This window comes from Gorilla gorilla, chromosome X (assembly GCF_029281585.2).
Source record: "Gorilla gorilla gorilla isolate KB3781 chromosome X, NHGRI_mGorGor1-v2.1_pri, whole genome shotgun sequence".
NCBI lineage: Eukaryota > Metazoa > Chordata > Mammalia > Primates > Hominidae > Gorilla > Gorilla gorilla.
Genome location: NC_073247.2, coordinates 122,914,115 through 122,934,635, shown reverse-complemented (window position 1 = coordinate 122,934,635; position 20,521 = coordinate 122,914,115). Strand labels below are relative to the sequence as shown.

Genomic DNA, 20,521 nt, shown 5'->3' with positions numbered 1-20,521 from the left:
AAATGCCAACTTTTATATGAAGCATTTTCTAACTTAACATTCAACAAATACATACCAAGTATCTATTTGGTACCAGACACTGAGCTTCAGCCCTTGGAGACAAGGGCCTGCTTCCCTTTCCCTCCCCAGCTAAAAGCAATCTACTTTCTCTGAAATCTCATAGCATGTCGACATATTTTATGATATGTAATACTATCCATATTGTTGGGTTTTTTTTTTTGAGACAGGGTTTTGCTCTGTTACCCAGGCTGCAGTCCAGTGACACAATCACGCCTCACTGCAGCCTCCACCTCCAGGGCTCAAGTGATCCTCCCACCTCAGCCTCCAAAGTAGTTGGGACTGCAGGTGTGCACTACCATGCCCAGCTAGTTTTTGCATTATTTGTAGAGACAGGGTTTCACCATGTTACCCAGTTTGCTCTTGAACTCCTAGGCTCAAGCAATCTGCCCACCTCGACCTCCCACAGTGCTGGGATTACAGGCATGAGCCACTATACTCGGCCACTATCCATATTGTATTGTACTTCTTTATGTCCATGTTTACCTTCCCCTACCAGCCTGATATCCAAACTTCCTAGAGCTTATAAGGAGGCAGTTGGTAAATATATGTTAAATAGGTAAATATCTATTTGTTTTATCTCCAGACAGTGAGATCATCATTTTTTTTTCTAACTTAATGGAATATTTTAGCCATAACATAGACTTCATTTTAATTCTACAAGCAAAACCAATAGAACCAATCTCAAAAGAAACAGTTAATATCTTAAGAGAAAACAAAAACCAATACACAGGCTATCCTAGCAAGTTGGTGTTTCAAATAACTGACCAACCTAAAAAAAAATAACTATTTTTTTTGCCAGAATACCCAGTCAAGATTGCACAAGCATGATATTAATGAAGTCAAAGGAGGTAAAGTATGTGTTGATCATGGAAGGTTGTCATTTTTGTCCTTCCCATTTTCCTATTACCTCCCTTCACATGTTGTTTTCAGTGTGGCCCAGGAAGCTGTCATGGCAAAGAAGGAGGAAAAGGAAATGGCCAGTCAGATGAGAGGGCCATATTCTGTTCTGTTTTGGGGAATCTGAGCAAAGCGCAAGTATAAGCTTCATGTGTGAAGAGAGTGAGTTTTTCCTTTTGTTGTCATGTAAAAATAATAGTAGTTTACATTTAATAAATATATATTATGTGCTAAGTACTATACTAAGTACTTTATATACATTATCACATTTAATATTCACACAAGATGTAGGAGGTAAGTACTATTTTTATTCCCTCTTAAAGCTGAGGAAAGAAGCTCAGAGAAGCTAAGCTAGTTTCCCAATGTCACATACTTAGCAAATGGGGAAATCAGATTAAATACCTACATCCAGAGCCTTCATTCTTTCTTTTTTCATTTTATTTTTAATTATAGCAAAATATATATAACATAAAATTTACCATCTTAACCATTTTTAGGTATGTATTTCAGTACTGTTGAGGATATTGTTGTATAATCATCAAAGCCATTCATCTCCATAACTCTTTTCATCTTGTAAAACTGAAACTCTGTACCCATTAAACAACTGCCCACTCCCCCTGCTCCCAGCTCCTGGCAACTAGTATTCTACTTTCTGTCTCTATGAATTTGACTCCTCTAGGTACCTCACATACGTGGAATCATACAGTATATACCCTTTTGAGACTGGCTTATTTCACTTAGCATAATGTTCTCCTGGTTCATCCATGTTGTAACATGTGTCAGAATTGTCTTCTTTTTAAGGTTTAATAATATTCCACTGTTTATACATACCATCTTTTGTTTACCCCTTCATCTGTTGATGGACACTTGGGTTGCTTCCACCATTTGCCTATTGTGAATATTGCTGCAATGAACGTGGGTGTATAAACATCTCTTGGAGACCCTGCATTCAATTATGGGTATATACCCAGAAGTGGAATAGCTAGATCATATGGTTAATACCATTTTTAATTTTTGAGAAACTGACATAATATTTCAGAACCTTTACTCTTTACAACTAAAGAAGATCTACTGGTGTCATACTGGCTACCCAGGGTGATGTCAAGCAGACATCTGTCCACTATAAAAGGCATTGGTCTGCTATAAAAGGAAGAAGAATCAGGTTGGCCATCCATGACTGTTTGAATAAATGGTTAGGAGACTTTCAGTAATGCAAATTATTTCACCCCTAAAAAAAACAAATGAGGCAGGAAGTAATTTCTATCAGAATATCAAAATGAAAATCACAGAAAGGGAAGCCTTATCTGAGATCATTTTCTGTCTAATGTGTACAAATATTCTTTCAGATACTATAGCACTTTCAACAACTAGGTTACTTATTTTCTAGTCACTTCTCTGATAAAAATTATCTATGTGACTTTGGACAAAGGCACTTCCCTCCCTGTGTCTCAGTTTGTTGGAACAAGTGACATACAAAACGTATACTGTTATAACCTTAGAGAAGCTATTTAATTTCTCCAAACCTCAGTTTTCTCACCTGTAAAATGGGGACAATAGTAAGACTTACTTAACTGGGCTGTAGGAAAGATTAAGTACCTATAAAAATAAAATTATCTTACAGTTTATAAGTGTACACTGTAGGTGTTCAGAGAAATTTCTATTAACATGATTATTATTCTTAAAGTTCTACATGTAAGAGAAACAGAAACATTGTCCACATAAAAACCCTGTACAGAATGTTCCGGGGGGAGGAGCCAAGATGGCCGAATAGGAACAGCTCCGGTCTACAGCTCCCAGCGTGAGCGACGCAGAAGACGGGTGATTTCTGCATTTCCATCTGAGGTACCGGGTTCATCTCACTAGAGAGTGCCAGACAGTGGGCGCAGGCCAGTGGGTGCGCGCACCGTGCACGAGCCGAAGCAGGGCGAGGCATTGCCTCACCTGGGAAGCGCAAGGGGTCAGGGAGTTCCCTTTCTGAGTCAAAGAAAGGGGTGATGGACGCACCTGGAAAATCGGGTCACTCCCACCCGAATATTGCGCTTTTCAGACCGGCTTAAAAAACGGCGCACCACGAGACTATATCCCACATCTGGCTCGGAGGGTCCTACGCCCAAGGAATCTCGCTGATTGCTAGCGCAGCAGTCTGAGATCAAACTGCAAGGCGGCAGCGAGGCTGGGGGAGGGGCGCCCGCCATTGCCCAGGCTTGCTTAGGTAAACAAAGCAGCCTGGAAGCTCCAACTGGGTGGAGCCCACCACAGCTCAAGGAGGCTTGCCTGCCTCTGTAGGCTCCACCTCTGGGGGCAGGGCACAGACAAACAAAAAGACAGCAGTAACCTCTGCAGACTTAAATGTCCCTGTCTGACAGCTTTGAAGAGAGCAGTGGTTCTCCCAGCACACAGCTGGAGATCTGAGAACGGGCAGACTGCCTCCTCAAGTGGGTCCCTGACCCCTGACCCCTGAGCAGCCTAACTGGGAGGCACTCCCCAGCAGGGGCACACTGACACCTCACACCGCAGAGTATTCCAACAGACCTGCAGCTGAGGGTCCTGTCTGTTAGAAGGAAAACTAACAAACAGAAAGGACATCCACACTGAAAACCCATCTGTACATCACCATCATCAAAGACCAAAAGTAGATAAAACCACAAAGATGGGGAAAAAACAGAACAGAAAAACTGGAAACTCTAAAACGCAGAGCACCTCTCCTCCTCCAAAGGAACGCAGTTCCTCACCAGCAACGGAACAAAGATGGATGGAGAATGATTTTGACGAGCTGAGAGAAGAAGGCTTCAGACGATCAAATTACTCTGAGCTACGGGAGGACATTCAAACCAAAGGCAAAGAAGTTGAAAACTTTGAAAACAATTTAGAAGAATGTATAACTAGAATAACCAATACAGAGAAGTGCTTAAAGGAGCTGATGGAGCTGAAAACCAAGGCTCGAGAACTACGTGAAGAATGCAGAAGCCTCAGGAGCCGATGCGATCAACTGGAAGAAAGGGTATCAGCAATGGAAGATGAAATGAATGAAATGAAGCGAGAAGGGAAGTCTAGAGAAAAAAGAATAAAAAGAAATGAGCAAAGCCTCCAAGAAATATGGGACTATGTGAAAAGACCAAATCTACGTCTGATTGGTGTACCTGAAAGTGATGTGGAGAATGGAACCAAGTTGGAAAACACTCTGCAGGATATTATCCAGGAGAACTTCCCCAATCTAGCAAGGCAGGCCAACATTCAGATTCAGGAAATACAGAGAACGCCACAAAGATAGTCCTCGAGAAGAGCAACTCCAAGACACATAATTGTCAGATTCACCAAAGTTGAAATGAAGGAAAAAATGTTAAGGGCAGCCAGAGAGAAAGGTCGGGTTACCCTCAAAGGGAAGCCCATTAGACTAACAGCGGATTTCTCGGCAGAAACCCTACAAGCCAGAAGAGAGTGGGGGCCAATATTCAACATTCTTAAAGAAAAGAATTTTCAACCCATAATTTCATATCCAGCCAAACTAAGCTTCATAAGTGAAGGAGGAATAAAATACTTTACAGACAAGCAAATGCTGAGAGATTTTGTCACCACCAGGCCTGCCCTAAAAGAGCTCCTGAAGGAAGCGCTAAACATGGAAAGGAACAACCAGTACCAGCCGCTGCAAAATCATGCCAAAATGTAAAGACCATCGAGACTAGGAAGAAACTGCATCAACTAATGAGCAAAATCACCAGCTAACATCATAATGACAGGATCAAATTCACACGTAACAATATTAACTTTAAATGTAAATGGACTAAATTCTCCAATTAAAAGACACAGACTGGCAAGTTGGATAAAGAGTCAAGACCCATCAGTGTGCTGTATTCAGGAAACCCATCTCACATGCAGAGACACACATAGGCTCAAAATAAAAGGATGGAGGAAGATCTACCAAGCAAATGGAAAACAAAAAAAGGCAGGGGTTGCAATCCTAGTCTCTGATAAAACAGACTTTAAACCAACAAAGATCAAAAGAGACAAAGAAGGCCATTACATAATGGTAAAGGGATCAATTCAACAAGAGGAGCTAACTATCCTAAATATATATGCACCCAATACAGGAGCACCCAGATTCATAAAGCAAGTCCTGAGTGACCTACAAAGAGACTTAGACTCCCACACATTAATAATGGGAGACTTTAACACCCCACTGTCAACATTAGACAGATCAATGAGACAGAAAGTCAACAAGGATACCCAGGAATTGAACTCAGCTCTGCACCAAGCGGACCTAATAGACATCTACAGAACTCTCCACCCCAAATCAACAGAATATACATTTTTTTCAGCACCACACCACACCTATTCCAAAATTGACCACATAGTTGGAAGTAAAGCTCTCCTCAGCAAATGTAAAAGAACAGAAATTATAACAAACTGTCTCTCAGACCACAGTGCAATCAAACTCGAACTCAGGATTAAAAATCTCACTCAAAGCCACTCAACTACATGGAAACTGAACAACCTGCTCCTGAATGACTACTGGGTACATAACGAAATGAAGGCAGAAATAAAGATGTTCTTTGAAACCAACGAGAACAAAGACACAACATACCAGAATCTCTGGGATGCATTCAAAGCAGTGTGTAGAGGGAAATTTATAGCACTAAATGCCCACAAGAGAAAGCAGGAAAAATCCAAAATTGACACCCTAACATCACAATTAAAAGAACTAGGAAAGCAAGAGCAAACACATTCAAAAGCTAGCAGAAAGCAAGAAATAACTAAAATCAGAGCAGAACTGAAGGAAATAGAGACACAAAAAAACCCTTCAAAAAATCAATGAATCCAGGAGCTGGTTTTTTGAAAGGATCAACAAAATTGATAGACCGCTAGCAAGACTAATAAAGAAAAAAAGAGAGAAGAATCAAATAGACACAATAAAAAATGATAAAGGGGATATCACCACCGATCCCACAGAAATACAAACTACCATCAGAGAATACTACAAACACCTCTATGCAAATAAACTAGAAAATCTAGAAGAAATGGATACATTCCTCGACACATACACTCTCCCAAGACTAAACCAGGAAGAAGTTGAATCTCTGAATAGACCAATAACAGGAGCTGAAATTGTGGCAATAATCAATAGTTTACCAACCAAAAAGAGTCCAGGACCAGATGGATTCACAGTCGAATTCTAACAGAGGTACAAGGAGGAACTGGTACCATTCCTTCTGAAACTATTCCAATCAATAGAAAAAGAGGGAATCCTCCCTAACTCATTTTATGAGGCCAACATCATTCTGATACCAAAGCCGGGCAGAGACACAACCAAAAAAGATAATTTTAGACCAATATCCTTGATGAACATTGATGCAAAAATCCTCAATAAAATACTGGCAAACCGAATCCAGCAGCACATCAAAAATCTTATCCACCATGATCAAGTGGGCTTCATCCCTGGGATGCAAGGCTGGTTCAATATACGCAAATCAATAAATGTAATCCAGCATATAAACAGAGCCAAAGACAAAAACCACATGATTATCTCAATAGATGCAGAAAAAGCCTTTGACAAAATTCAACAATGCTTCATGCTAAAAACTCTCAATAAATTAGGTATTGATGGGACATATTTCAAAATAATAAGAGCTATCTATGACAAACCCACAGCCAATATCATACTGAATGGGCAAAAACTGGAAGCATTCCCTTTGAAAACTGGCACAAGACAGGGATGCCCTCTCTCACCACTCCTATTCAACATAGTGTTGGAAGTTCTGGCCAGGGCAATCAGGCAGGAGAAGGAAATAAAGGGTATTCAATTAGGAAAAGAGGAAGTCAAATTGTCCCTGTTTGCAGATGACATGATTGTTTATCTAGAAAACCCCATCGTCTCAGCCCAAAATCTCCTTAAGCTGATAAGCAACTTCAGCAAACTCTCAGGATACAAAATCAATGTACAAAAATCACAAGCATTCTTACACACCAACAACAGACAAACAGAGAGCCAAATCATGAGTGAACTCCCATTCACAATTGCTTCAAAGAGAATAAAATACCTAGGAATCCAACTTACAAGGGATGTGAAGGACCTCTTCAAGGAGAACTACAAACCACTGCTCAAGGAAATAAAAGAGGATACAAACAAATGGAAGAACATTCCATGCTCATGGGTAGGAAGAATCAATATCGTGAAAATGGCCATACTGCCCAAGGTAATTTACAGATTCAATGCCATCCCCATCAAGCTACCAATGACTTTCTTCACAGAATTGGAAAAAACTACTTTAAAGTTCATATGGAACCAAAAAAGAGCCTGCATCTCCAAGTCAATCCTAAGCCAAAAGAACAAAGCTGGAGGCATCACACTACCTGACTTCAAACTATACTACAAGGCTACAGTAACCAAAACAGCATGGTACTGGTACCAAAACAGAGATATAGATCAATGGAACAGAACAGAGCCCTCAGAAATAACGCCGCATACCTACAACTATCTGATCTTTGACAAACCTGAGAAAAACAAGCAATGGGGAAAGGATTCCCTATTTAATAAATGGTGCTGGGAAAACTGGCTAGCCATATGTAGAAAGCTGAAACTGGATCCCTTCCTTACACCTTATACAAAAATCAATTCAAGATGGATTAAAGATTTAAATGTGAGACCTAAAACCATAAAAACCCTAGAAGAAAACCTAGGCATTACCATTCAGGACATAGGCATGGGCAAGGACTTCATGTCCAAAACACCAAAAGCAATGGCAACAAAAGACAAAATTGACAAATGGGATCTAATTAAACTAAAGAGCTTCTGCACAGCAAAAGAAACTACCATCAGAGTGAACAGGCAACCTACAACATGGGAGAAAATTTTCGCAACCTACTCATCTGACAAAGGGCTAATATCTAGAATCTACAATGAACTCAAACAAATTTACAAGAAAAAAACAAACAACCCCATCAAAAAGTGGGCGAAGGACATCAACAGACACTTCTCAAAAGAAGACATTTATGCAGCCAAAAAGCACATGAAAAAATGCTCATCATCACTGGCCATCAGAGAAATGCAAATCAAAACCACTATGAGATATCATCTCATACCAGTTAGAATGGCAATCATTAAAAAGTCAGGAAACAACAGGTGCTGGAGAGGATGTGGAGAAATAGGAACACTTTTACACTGTTGGTGGGACTGTAAACTAGTTCAACCATTGTGGAAGTCAGTGTGGCAATTCCTCAGGGATCTAGAACTAGAAATACCATTTGACCCAGCCATCCCATTACTGGGTATATACCCAAAGGACTATAAATCATGCTGCTATAAAGACACATGCACACGTATGTTTATTGCGGCATTATTCACAATAGCAAAGACTTGGAACCAACCCAAATGTCCAACAATGATAGACTGGATTAAGAAAATGTGGCACATATACACCATGGAATACTATGCAGCCATAAAAAATGATGAGTTCATGTCCTTTGTAGGGACATGGATGAAATTGGAAACCACCAGTCTCAGTAAACTATCGCAAGAGCAAAAAACCAAACACTGCATATTCTCACTCATAGGTGGGAATTGAACAATGAGATCATATGGACACAGGAAGGGGAACATCACACTCTGGGGACTGTGGTGGGGTGGGGGGAGTGGGGAGGGATAGCATTGGGAGATATACCTAATGCTAGATGACGAGTTAGTGGGTGCAGCGCACCAGCATGGCACATGTATACATATGTAACTAACCTGCACAATGTGCACATGTACCCTAAAACTTAAAGTATAATAAAAAAAAATAAATAAAAAAATAAAAATAAAAATTAAAAAAAAGAATGTTCCTAGTAGCTTAATTTGTAATAGCTAGCAATTGAAAATTTTCTAGAGAGCCTTCAGTGTTTGAATGGTTAAACAAACAGTGGTACAATCATACCATGGAATACTCAGAGATAAAAAGGAACACAAATTATTGATATACACAACAACTTGGATTAATCTTAAAAGAAAGAAACTGAGTTAAAAAAGCCAATCCTCAAAAGTCACATGCTGTATTATTTCATTTACATGAAATGTCCAGAAAGCCAAATCCATAAAGGCAGATTCCATATTAGTTCTTGCCTGTGACTAGGGTGGGGTGGGTGGAGTTAACTGTAAGCAGGTATGAAGGATTTTACTGGGGTGATGGACTTGTTCTAAAACTCAGTTGTGGTGATGGTAGCATAGGTATATACATTTACCAAAACTCATTGAACTGTTTACCTGAAAATAGGTGAATTTTATATAAACTGAATTATACCTTAAAATTGTTTTTAAAAGACTTTATATCTAAAAACTGGATCTGTGCAGTTATATTCTCTTAAATCTTTGGAAACACCAATCATGTGAAACAGTTTTCAATTTTTCACTTACCGAAGGATGGGCTGCTATGTATCCATGTGCACTTTTATCTGCAAAGTGAGAATAGAGAGGTCACTTTTGTTTCATAAAGAATGTTTCATTCAGAGACCACACCAGAAAAATAAAAATTAAAAAACTGCATGATTTCAACTAGAAGGAAATGCTCCAATTTAGTATTAACTAGATATTATGACTAATGACATAGCTTTTCTTAAAATAGCTCACACCATTACATTCTCACCATATTCTCACCAGGTCATTTTGCAGATATTAATGAAGGCCTCCAGTGAATCTCATTTATATGGAAGAATGACAAGATTACCTACTCTTAACTGGTATGATTCTGTACATCTATAGTAGTCCCCCTTATCTGAAGTTTCACTTTTTGTGGTTTCAGCTACCTGTGGTCAACTGTGGTTCAAAAATATTACATCAAAAATTGCAGAAATAACCAATTCATGAGTTTCAAACTGCATGCCATTCTGAGTATGATAAAATCTCACGCGGTCCTGCTCCATTCCACCTGAAATGTGAATCATCCCTTTGACCAGTGTACCTACTCTGTTTACACTACCAGCCTATTAGTCACTTAATAGCCAGTTTGGTTATCAGAACAACTGTGGAGCTATCACAGTGCTTGTAGTCATGTACCCCTTATTTTACTTCATAATGGCCCCAAAGAGCAAAAGTAGTGATGCTGGCATATTGTTATAATTGTTCTATTTTATTACTGGTTATTGTTGTTTATCTCTTACTGTGCCTAATTTATAACTTTATCATAGGTAAGTAGGTATAGAACAAAAACATGGTATACATAAGGTTCAGTACTATCCATGGTTCCAGGCATCCATTGGAGGTCTTAGAATATATTCCACATGGGTAAGTGGAGAACTACTCTATATCTAGGACTTTTCCCACTTTCTTCTCTCCCTACCTCCTTTCCATTCCTTCTTTCCACCTTCCTGTGCTATCTTCATCTTCTCCTCCTATTCAATTAGTCAGTCCCAATACCAGAGCATTCAGAAAACCTATGATGAGGTACACTCAGCTCAGTACAGTACAACTGTACAGTTGAGTTTTAATATAGTTGTCAGGATTTCATCTTTGTAAGTTGAGAGAAATTTGGCATATAAAACTAAGTGTTAAACAGCAATGGCTATTTGGAGTAAAGAACAAACTCTGATACTCTAAAGTGTATTCATGGTTACAGTGAAATGATTTCTTGAATACATTTTCAGTTCTGGTTGCCTATGGTTCTAACTTGGAGCACAGCTCTTGATTTTCTCACATGAAACATTTTTTGATATATCACCAGGATCTCTTAGATATTTTATTCTATGTGGAAGCTTAAATATAGTAAAAAGTTTCCCTTGATGGCTTTCTTTTTAGGTTTTCAACATTGGATAACAGCAGTTAAGCAATCTTCTCATTTAAAAAAAAAAGTCCAGTTTAGCAGTTTGGGCTTTGATATTTGATATGGCCAAATCAGACACTCTTCCCCTTCCAAGGATATCCTTGGATCATTCTCAAAGAAACTTAAAGCCTGCTTATACTAAATCCAGTGCGAAGAGGTAAGGGCTCTTTATAGCTGTAGTACTAATGATAATACTCCCTTCATTCTTTAGATGTTAATAAGTTAATAAATTATTGTAGAGAGAGAACTCAAATCATCTATCTCAAAATGTGAAAGTATTATTTGGTATATATATTTCAGTTGCTGATATGGTTTGCCTGTGTCCCCACCCAAATCTCAACTTGAATTATATCTCCCAGAATTCCCACGTGTTGTGGGAGGGACCCAGTGGGAGGCCAGTCTTTCCCATGCTATTCTCGTGATAGTGGATAAGTCTCACAAGATCTGATGGGTTTATCATGGGTTTTTGCTTTTTATTCTTTCTCATTTTCTGTTGCTGCGATGTAAGAAATGCCTTTTGCCTCCCACCATGATTCTGAGGCCTCCCCAGCCATGTGGAACTATAAGTCCAATTAAACCTCTTTTTATTCCCAGTCTTAGGTATGTCATTATCAGTAGCATGAAAATGGACTAATACAGTAAATTGGTACCAGTAGAGTGGGGTGTTGCTAAAAAGATACCCAATAATGTGGAAGAGACTTTGTAACTGGGTAACAGGCAGAGATTGGAACAGTTTGAAAGGGCTCAGAAGAATATAGAAAAATGTGGGGAAGTTTGGAACTTCATAGAGGCTTGTTGAATGACTTTGTCCAAAATGCTGATAGCAATATGGACAATAAAATTCAGGCTGAGGTAGTCTCAGATGGAGTTGAGGAACTTTTGGGAACTGGAGCAAAGGTGACTCTTGTTATGTTTTAGCAAAGACACTAGCGGCATTTTGCCCCTGCCCTAAAGATGTGTAGAACTTTGAACTTGAGAGAGATGTTTTAGGGTATCTGGTGGAAGAAATTTCTATGCAGCAAAGCATTCAAGAAGTAACTTGAGTGCTGTTAAAGGCATTCAGTTTTATAAGGGAAACAGAGCATAAAAATTTGGAAAATGTGCAGCCTGACTATGCGATAGAAAATAAAAACTCATTTTCTTGGGAGAAATTCAAGCCGGCTGCAGAAATTTGCATAAGTGGCAAGGAGCCTAATATTAATCCCCAAGACCATGGGAGAAATGTCTCCAGGCCATGTCAGAGAACTTCACAGCAGCCCCTCTCATCACAGGCCCATAGGCCCAGGAGGAAAAAGTGGTTTTGTGGGCCAGCTCCAGGGTCCCTGTGCTGTGTGCAGCTTAGGGGCTTGGTGCCCTGTGTCCCAGCTAATCCAGCTTTATCTGAAAGGGGCCAACATACAGCTTGGGCTGTGACTTCAGAGGGTGGAATCCCCAAGCCTTGGCAGCTTCCACGTGGTGTTGAGCCTGCATGTGCACAGAAGTCAAGAATTGAGGTTTGGGAACATACACCTAGATTTCAGAAGATGTATGGAAATGCCTGGATGCTCAGGCAAAAGTTTGCTGCAGGGGTGGGGCCCTCATGGAGAACCTCTGCTAGGGCAGTGCAGAAGGGAAATGTGGGCCCAGAGCCCACACACAGAGTCCCTACTAGGGCACTGCCTAGTGGAGCTGTGAGAAGAGGGCCACCATCCTCCAGACCCCAGAATGGTAGATCCACTTACAGCTTGCACTTTGCACCTGGAAAAGCCGCAGACACTCAACAGCAGCCTGTAAAAGCAGCCGGGAGGGAGGCTGGACCCTGCAAAGTCACAGGGGTAGAGCTGCCCAAGACCATGGGAACCCACCTCTTACATCAGCGTGACCTAGATGTGAGACCTGGAGTCAAAGGAGATCATTTTGGAGCTTTAAGATTTGACTGCCCTGCTGGATTTTGGACTTGCATGGGCCCTGTAATCCCTCTGTTTTGGCCAATTTCTCCCATTTGGAATGGCTGTATTCAACAAATGCCTGTACCTCTATTGTATCTAGGAAGTAACTAGCTTACTTTTGATTTTACAGGCTCGTAGGCAAAAGGGACTTGCTTTGTCTAAGATGAGACTTTGGACTGTGGACTTTTGAGTTAATGCTGAAATGAGTTAAGACTTTGGGGGACTGTTGGGAAGGCATGATTGGTTCTGAAATGTGAGGGCATGAGATTTGGAGGGGCCAGGGCAGAATGACATGGTTTGGCTGTGTCCCCACCCAAATATCAACTTGAATTGTATATCCCAGAATTCCAACATGTTGTGGGAGGGACCCGGGGGTGGGTAATTGAATCATGGGGGCTGGTCTTTCCCATGCTATTCTCATGATAATGAATAAGTCTCATGAGATCTGATGGTTTTATCGGGGTTCTCCACTTTTTTCCTTCGCATATTATCTTGCTGCTGTCATGTAAGAAGTGCTTTTCACTTCCCACCATGATTCTGAGGTCTCACCAGCCATGTGGAACCGTAAGTCCAATTAAACCTCTTTTTCTTCCCAGTCTTGGACGTGTCTTTACCAGCAGCATGAAAATGGACTAATACAGTTGCTTATAGTGCAAATTTGAACATCAAAGCTCCAAGAAAAGACTAAATCTACACACTAGCAAATAAGGTCAAGATTTGGCAGTAACGTGGATATTTCAGTTTCTAAAAATAGTCACACATAGTTTTCTCTTTTCAGTCTGATTTGGGGGTCTTAGCAAAATAACCTGACACCAAAAAAACAGTGTGCTGTGTCATCATGGTGTAAATCAATGAATCTAAGGGACAAAATAAATTTCCAGAGAGCATGGTTTCATGCACACAACTCTTACTTCATGAACATATAACAAAGCCCAGTAAGTGACTGAGTGTCTTTATGACAGTAAAGAGACAACAATTGTAACTACCAGTTCAAGCTCACAACTACTACTTCACTAAATAATTACCTTATTTTGATTCTAAACATAATTGAGTTATATAACTTAACATCAACCTCAAATCCCAACTCATTTTTTGGTTTCCTTATGTTGATTTGAAGAAGGTACTAGAACTGATTTCAAATGTCCCACAGACATTTTGTTCTCAACATGACACTCTGAAATTGAAATTACTTTTTCACCTTTGATACCACAGACTTCCTCTTACCTCCTGATGTAAAGCTCATGTATTTCTGGTTGTTGACTGTTTCTTTGGAATCATAGAATTTGAGAACATCTAGAACAGCTTGTGGGTTCTTCTTCTGTTCCAATTTTGTTATGTTGGAGGTTTGGAGTAATCGTGCCCATTGCTCTGGAATTCCCTGTGGACAACCAAAGGGAAAGAATGGTAGCTCAGAACATTCTGCAGCAGCATTTTTATGTTCCAGTAAAGTTCTTCACCAAGAAGCCCATGCTACCTGTAGGATTACACTTGGGAAACTGAAGTTACATTCTAGATTTAAAGTTAGTAACTTAATAATGCAATCATTCTCTTCTCTAATTAAAACACATAGGTAAAACTAGGATCCAACTTAAAAAGGGTGGGTGGGAGTATGACTGTGATAGAAAAAAAAAAGCGCATGAAAATCACCTCCATATTGACTCTGCTCATCCATGAAATGATGTTTACGGCTTAGCTTATTTTTTTTCTGGCGACTCAGGGCAGACATAGCAAGACTTCTCTAAATTTGTGCACGGCATAGTAAAGTGCAGATCAATGGATTTTATGACTGGAATAACATAAGCTGTTTCTGGTCATGTTGTAATCAGAATATATTTTAGAATAAAAGGAAAGGATCACCCTTGGTCAGGTTATACTTTGTGATTACAAAATGTAATTTTTTGGGTCTAGAGCTTTACTATAAAGGCAGGTTGGTAGGAGACAAAAATAGAATTGTGGAGGGGCAAGAACCACTGAGATGCTAAACAGTAACATTAATGCTGCTTTGGGCATTTCCCCTGCAGCTTTCTCCAGGGCATGCCCTCCTTCTCCTCTCCTCTCTCTCTCCCTTCCTCCTTACTTCATTTATAGGCCACATAGAACCTGGGGACTATGAAAACCACGACAAAGCCTTGTGATAATTTATAATAATCTGAAGCATTTAGAGCAGAGAGGAGGGAATATATGGAAATCTAACCAAGGAGAATTGCAAAAATTAGAGGTTAGCTTTGCATTGAGCATTCAACATTCTTTCCTACATGTCCAGCCTACAGAAGTCCCAATTTCATAATTATCCAACCTCCAAGAGCAACTTGGAGAGAGAAACAGACACACTATTCCTGAAGTGCATCCAGACACAATTTATGTGGCTTTATCCTATGAAGTCTCGGCAAAACAATGTGTGACGTGGGCCTCCAGAGTTTGGGAATGACAACAAAAAAAGTGAGATAAGCCAAGCAACAACTCTACTGCACACACATGAACCTGCTGCTGCAGTGCTATGACATCTCAAAGAAGCACTTTGATGCAAGCTTCTTTTGGGCCTGTGACGCACCTCTGGGAGCTTCCCTGGGCACATCTGTGAGCCATAGAGATCTGGCTGTAATGGACGTAAATAAAGAAAGAAAAGAAAGTTAAAACAGAATGTGGGACAACTTAGAAGGTGGGAGGAGATGAAACCAATGGGTCTGAATGGGGGGAGTCCCTTCTAAAGTGGGGCGGTTATGAAAATAGGGAGGTTTTAACTAAATCAGGGACAGGACAGGCTACAGGACAACAGATTTAAGAGAACAGAGAGAACGACGATGTTCCAAAGTTTGGATGTATAATTCCACTTTTGGCAAGATGCTTCCTCCATAAATATGTATTAATAAGAATTACCATTAAATGATTGGAGAAATTATTAAAAGGCAGAAACATGAATTTGGAGGCAAGAAGGATGGCATCATGAAAAGCTTTGACAATAATTTGTAAGTTGTTTTTATAATTGGGTGATCACAGGTAGCCAATGGCCATGTGATAAACTTACAAATTTCAGTTCCCAATTCTGGTTAACCAATTTTAGTTTCAAAAGTGTGTATGTGGCTAAAATTCAAAGGATGGCTGTATGGAAACACTGAATTTTATTCTCATTGATGTGACTCTTTTGCACTTTGTAGCTAAAGTCATGGCTGGCTTAGAGAAAACTAGATAAAGAACATTCCCACATAGCCAGACTCTATATGTTAAGTTTCTTAGATATTTAGACCAGGGAAAGGGGAACAATTCCATTTCAAACCATATATATATAATTTCCATTTTAGTGCTGCAGTTCTAAAATCCCACTTCCCACAAAATAAGACAAGATATAAGGTAACAGCTTTGCCTAAATAAAGATATCTCAAATGCTACAGAAACATGCTTGACCCAACTGGCTTGATTTTGTATATATGTCCTTGATTCCTGGTATTTAGGGTTACTCCAAGCACAGTGAAACGACACTTTTACATGCATTTTTCACGTGGCTAGATGCTAAAGCCTTAAGCCAAAAATTTGAACTCAGGAGCCCATGCATGATCCCAGTTATGATTCTAAGTGCAATTAATAGCATTTGTTAATACCGTAATGGCCAAAGGAGTTATTAAGTGTTACAAATTGAGGTATGCATTGCACATAACCACTAGAGCAGACGTTACTGGCATAATCATTACCATAATCATTAGAATATTGGCAGTTATTATACATTCCCATGGCACTTCTAAACTTTTGTGATAAATAGTTTTATGATCACTAGGCAGCAGGAAAAAATGCTGCCAATAGCAGAAAATCCTCCAGACAACTATACTTACCACATGACTACACTGCTGACATAATTTTGACTACACTGCTGACATTTCTTTTTTCTAAGTTGAGACAAATCCAATTATCAATAAAACCCGACATTCAAATTTGAATGTATGCCACAAAGGCACATAGTCATAAAGCCATCTCATTATGCCACGTTGAGGAACTAATCCCAAAAGTTAGACAGCTAATGAAGACCTAGGAGTTTGAGCATCAGAAGCAGGAGCATATATCAATGTCTGACCGTGTATAGGATACCAACTAGAAGTACATTAAGCTGGGGGTTGTCCAGTGTAGCCCAGGAGAATGGCAGCATGATATAACAGGCCAAGCATTTATCTTATCATAAGAAATGATAATTTATATCACTCATACCATTTTTCCCTCTGATTGACTTGAAGCGACCGTCACAGGTCTAGAGGTCTGGAAAGGGGAGTTCTGAAGTATTTGGGACAAAAATGGCAATATAAAGGATGAGGACTTGTAATCATTGAATACCAAAAATCTCACCTCCCAACCTACTTTTAGCTTCAGGGTCCAAGTGTATGACCAGGTATACAAGGTCATATGGGCCAATTAGCCAAAGAGTAATCACCAAGCAACACAGCAAATCAGTGTCCAAATATTCAAAATAACAAGCCCTTGTAAGACAACTGGATTAGATAGTTCAGCAAATTGCACAAAATTCAACCTCAACAACCACGATAATCAAACTTAATATGATCCCCTCCCAACACACAATAAATTAGTGGTGCTATGACAATTAGGACCCAATTCTAAACCCTACCAATAAAAAGACTTTCTTAAAAGCTTTTTATAATTTGGCATGTTTAAATTTAATAAACATAATAATATAGTAAATGTAAATCACAGGTTAAAAAAGTACCAAAAAGGGCAGAATTTGGCATCTTTAAAAATAATGTATGAACAAGTAGTTACAAAAGATCATCAGGATGACAATAAAGTACTTCCATTTTCCAAATTTAGCCTATGTCTTTCTATATATTCAATGGATTCGTAACAATGGAATATTTCCAAACAGCTATCTTATTTCAAATTGGGGATATTTTTAGTAGGGAGAGGAGTATTTGTTTCATGTGGTTTGGTTGTATCCAACTGTTTTTCATCATTGGAAAGATAGTCCATCACTTTGGGTTCTTTGGGTTCTAATTGACAGCAAATTGAAAATGACTGGTGCTGCAGTCAGCAAGATGGTGGTGATTTACTTTCTTTCATTTCCATTCAGAATCCAGAATGATAAATGAAAGAGCTAGAGATAGAGATACTGTATCATAAGATGACAAGTAAGTTTGAAAAGTGGAAAGAATAAAATATTGGAGAGCAACTAGAATATCACATGAGATAACTGGATGAGAAAATTTTCACATCAGAAAACAAAAAGGAAGAAAAAAGAAAAGAAAAATAGTGAATGACAACAATAAAACACAATAGTAGTTTAAAGGAGGAAAAGCACAGAGAACATTAAAATGTCAAAGCTGGAAAAATTAATAAAAACGGGAAGAGTTATTAGGCAAAATTTTTATAAAGTTTAAGGGATTTTCTTGTTTCAAGTGTCAGCAAAAATAGTTACAATCTTTTCATAATTTTTTAAAAATAGAACGTTTTTCAGGTTATACAAATTACTTTTTTTTCTGGTGGTGATGATGGTGGTGGTAGTCATAATAGCAAGGTTGGAGTATCTAAGTGTGGCTAAGAGAATATTCTGCAAATATAGTAAAGACTGGGTTCACACTCAAAGCCATTTGAGTAATGTCTCTGACTTTAATGATGAAATTGGTTAAATCTTACCTATCTCCACTTTATGTGTTAATATTTCTTAACGCTCTCCTCTGCTTGCTACTGAGAACGCAGAAATAATCAGCTTACACCACTTTATGAGGCCAAGGTGTTTACTGTTTCCGTTTCCATTCTCCTATCACTTACTTCCAGAATTGAAAAAATAAGATAATTTGACTGTCAATTCAGCAACATTGTTTGCTTCTCCACATAGATTAATTTGTTCCTTCTTTTTTTCCGCTTAATCATATAACACAGTCTATTCACTACTATGTTATGAAACAAAAAACTCAACTACTTAATATGTAAATTTCTCTCTGGTTTAACAGCCCAAGAATTGATGGTGATGGCTCTATCAAAGATTTTTTTTGAAATGCCCTCAAAATTACTCCTTATTTCAGAATGTACATTTTGATGGAGTTCACTAATAGTATGGGAAAAGGTAGTTGACCTTCCTGGGGACATATTTCTAGCCATAGCCACATCTTTTCTCTCATTGAGCTAAAATAAAATAAAATAAAAAAGATACCAGTTCTTTTTTTAAAAAAAAAAGTATAAAATTCCATAGATCTGAGATCTTGTGCTATTTGAGCACTACAAATATTCAGCAAAAGGCTTGATCTATAGCTATGGTCTGTCCAGAGAATTCTTATTGGTATGTACTATGGATTGCATGACATCTCTAGAGAGAGATATCTAGAGAGAGAGGAGAGAGATGCACAAAACAACTAGAACATACATGATATATCCATCAATATTTCTTCTTGAAATATAAGGTTTGTTTTTTGAAAATCTACAAAATATACCTACTAAAAATTGTAAAAATAATTTATGTTCTAGAAATCAAACGGAAAAACAGGTCAGTTCCATAGAGATTCTTGGTTAGCGTAGTTAGCTGATCTGGGTATTCTAGGTTTTAATGTAAAGCCTGAATTATTCAGATGAATTATTTTCACTGGCCAAGGTGAGTAGATGATTCTCTGATTCCATTCACTTGATAAAGGAAAAGCTCAGGCAGTATCTCTCTGCCAGGAGTACATTTTCTGTGCCATGGTTAGTTAATATTTTCAACCAAGTTGAGACTATACAGTGATCAAACTTTTTTAAAAGATGGACAAAATAATTTGGTCAATGCTGTTGCCATCCTCTATTTCCATCTATGATTGCCTAGGCAATGTCCATCTTATTTGGAACCATCAAAAATATTAAGTCTGACATTTTGGGACATGGCAATTCTTGCTTGAAAACTATTTTCACAAAGGAATTCTTTCGTGGCTTACAAAACAAAACAAGGAGCTTACTTACAGTGAATTCCCCGGTGACTGCATCAAACCCCACATGAATCGTATGCTCAAAGTCTGAAGGAAGAGAGATCTCTGGGCGCTCTTTCTCCTTCTTCTTATTGGCTAAAGGCAAAATGTTAACATGTATTTATTTGGGGTATAGTTTTGGCATCCACAAGTTGTACAGTTAGGTTCATCAAAACAATTACAAAGTTGAAAGACAATTGATTCCAACACAATTTTAACAACACTTAACTCCAGAAATTCCAATTATTTGCAGAAGTAGCTAAGAGGGTGATGACAAATGTCATAACCAAATAATTCAAAATTTCCAAAACTCATTTGAAACAAATCTCTCATTCAAACTGATTTATGCCTTTTACCAGTGTAACCAGGAGGTATCTAGGGATATTGTGTTTAACTGGCTTTGTTGAATCAAATATCACTTACTAAGGAAGAAATTCATCATACACAAGTCAAGCTAAGGCATACTATTAGAAAGAATAGAAAAGCACTTCAGCTTTCAATAAAGATATTGTGAATTGTTTCTATGTTAACGATAGCTAATAATCAAGTGGTTGGTACTTATTTAATTTAACATGTTTATATTATTAACCATATCTTAATAGACTCTTCTATTAACAAGAATACCACTGCAAATCAATTATGTTACAAACCTTTTTTATTATTAAAAATATTTCAATCATTTCCTAGCAGCACTTTGCTAGTAAAAAGCTACAAATTGCTGCTTTTTTTACTGAATTAATTTTATTTAGTTTTCAGAAAACTTAAAGCCATTCTTTGGTTCAGTTTTTCTAGTTTGTAGTTATTTTTCCATGTTTCCATTATATTTTGTCATATCAGCCATTCAAAAATCATTGTCTTTTTCAAGTAGCAGGTTTTTCATAGTTACATAATTATAAATAAATGTATCAGTAGCTCATAATTTAAA

The 20,521-nt window shown here is 38.4% G+C and overlaps 1 protein-coding gene across 27 annotated transcripts in view; it reads right to left on the bottom strand.

The window, feature by feature from the left end:
- The window catches only part of PAK3 (p21 (RAC1) activated kinase 3), a 292,772-nt gene that overhangs the window by 71,585 nt on the left and 200,666 nt on the right, over positions 1–20,521 (bottom strand). For 15 of the 27 annotated variants that reach the window (XM_055377005.2, XM_055376995.2, XM_055376998.2 and 12 more), the window contains 3 exons: positions 19,592–19,692; positions 13,895–14,048; positions 9,341–9,378 (listed from right to left, as the gene is read on the bottom strand). In XM_055377005.2, coding sequence (XP_055232980.1) covers positions 9,341–9,378; positions 13,895–14,048; positions 19,592–19,692 — 293 coding nt within the window. Of the gene's footprint in view, positions 1–9,340; positions 9,379–13,894; positions 14,049–15,221; positions 15,267–19,591; positions 19,693–20,521 lie in introns of all 27 variants that reach the window. The other 12 variants (XM_055376985.2, XM_055376989.2, XM_063703095.1 and 9 more) reach the window with 1 other exon arrangement.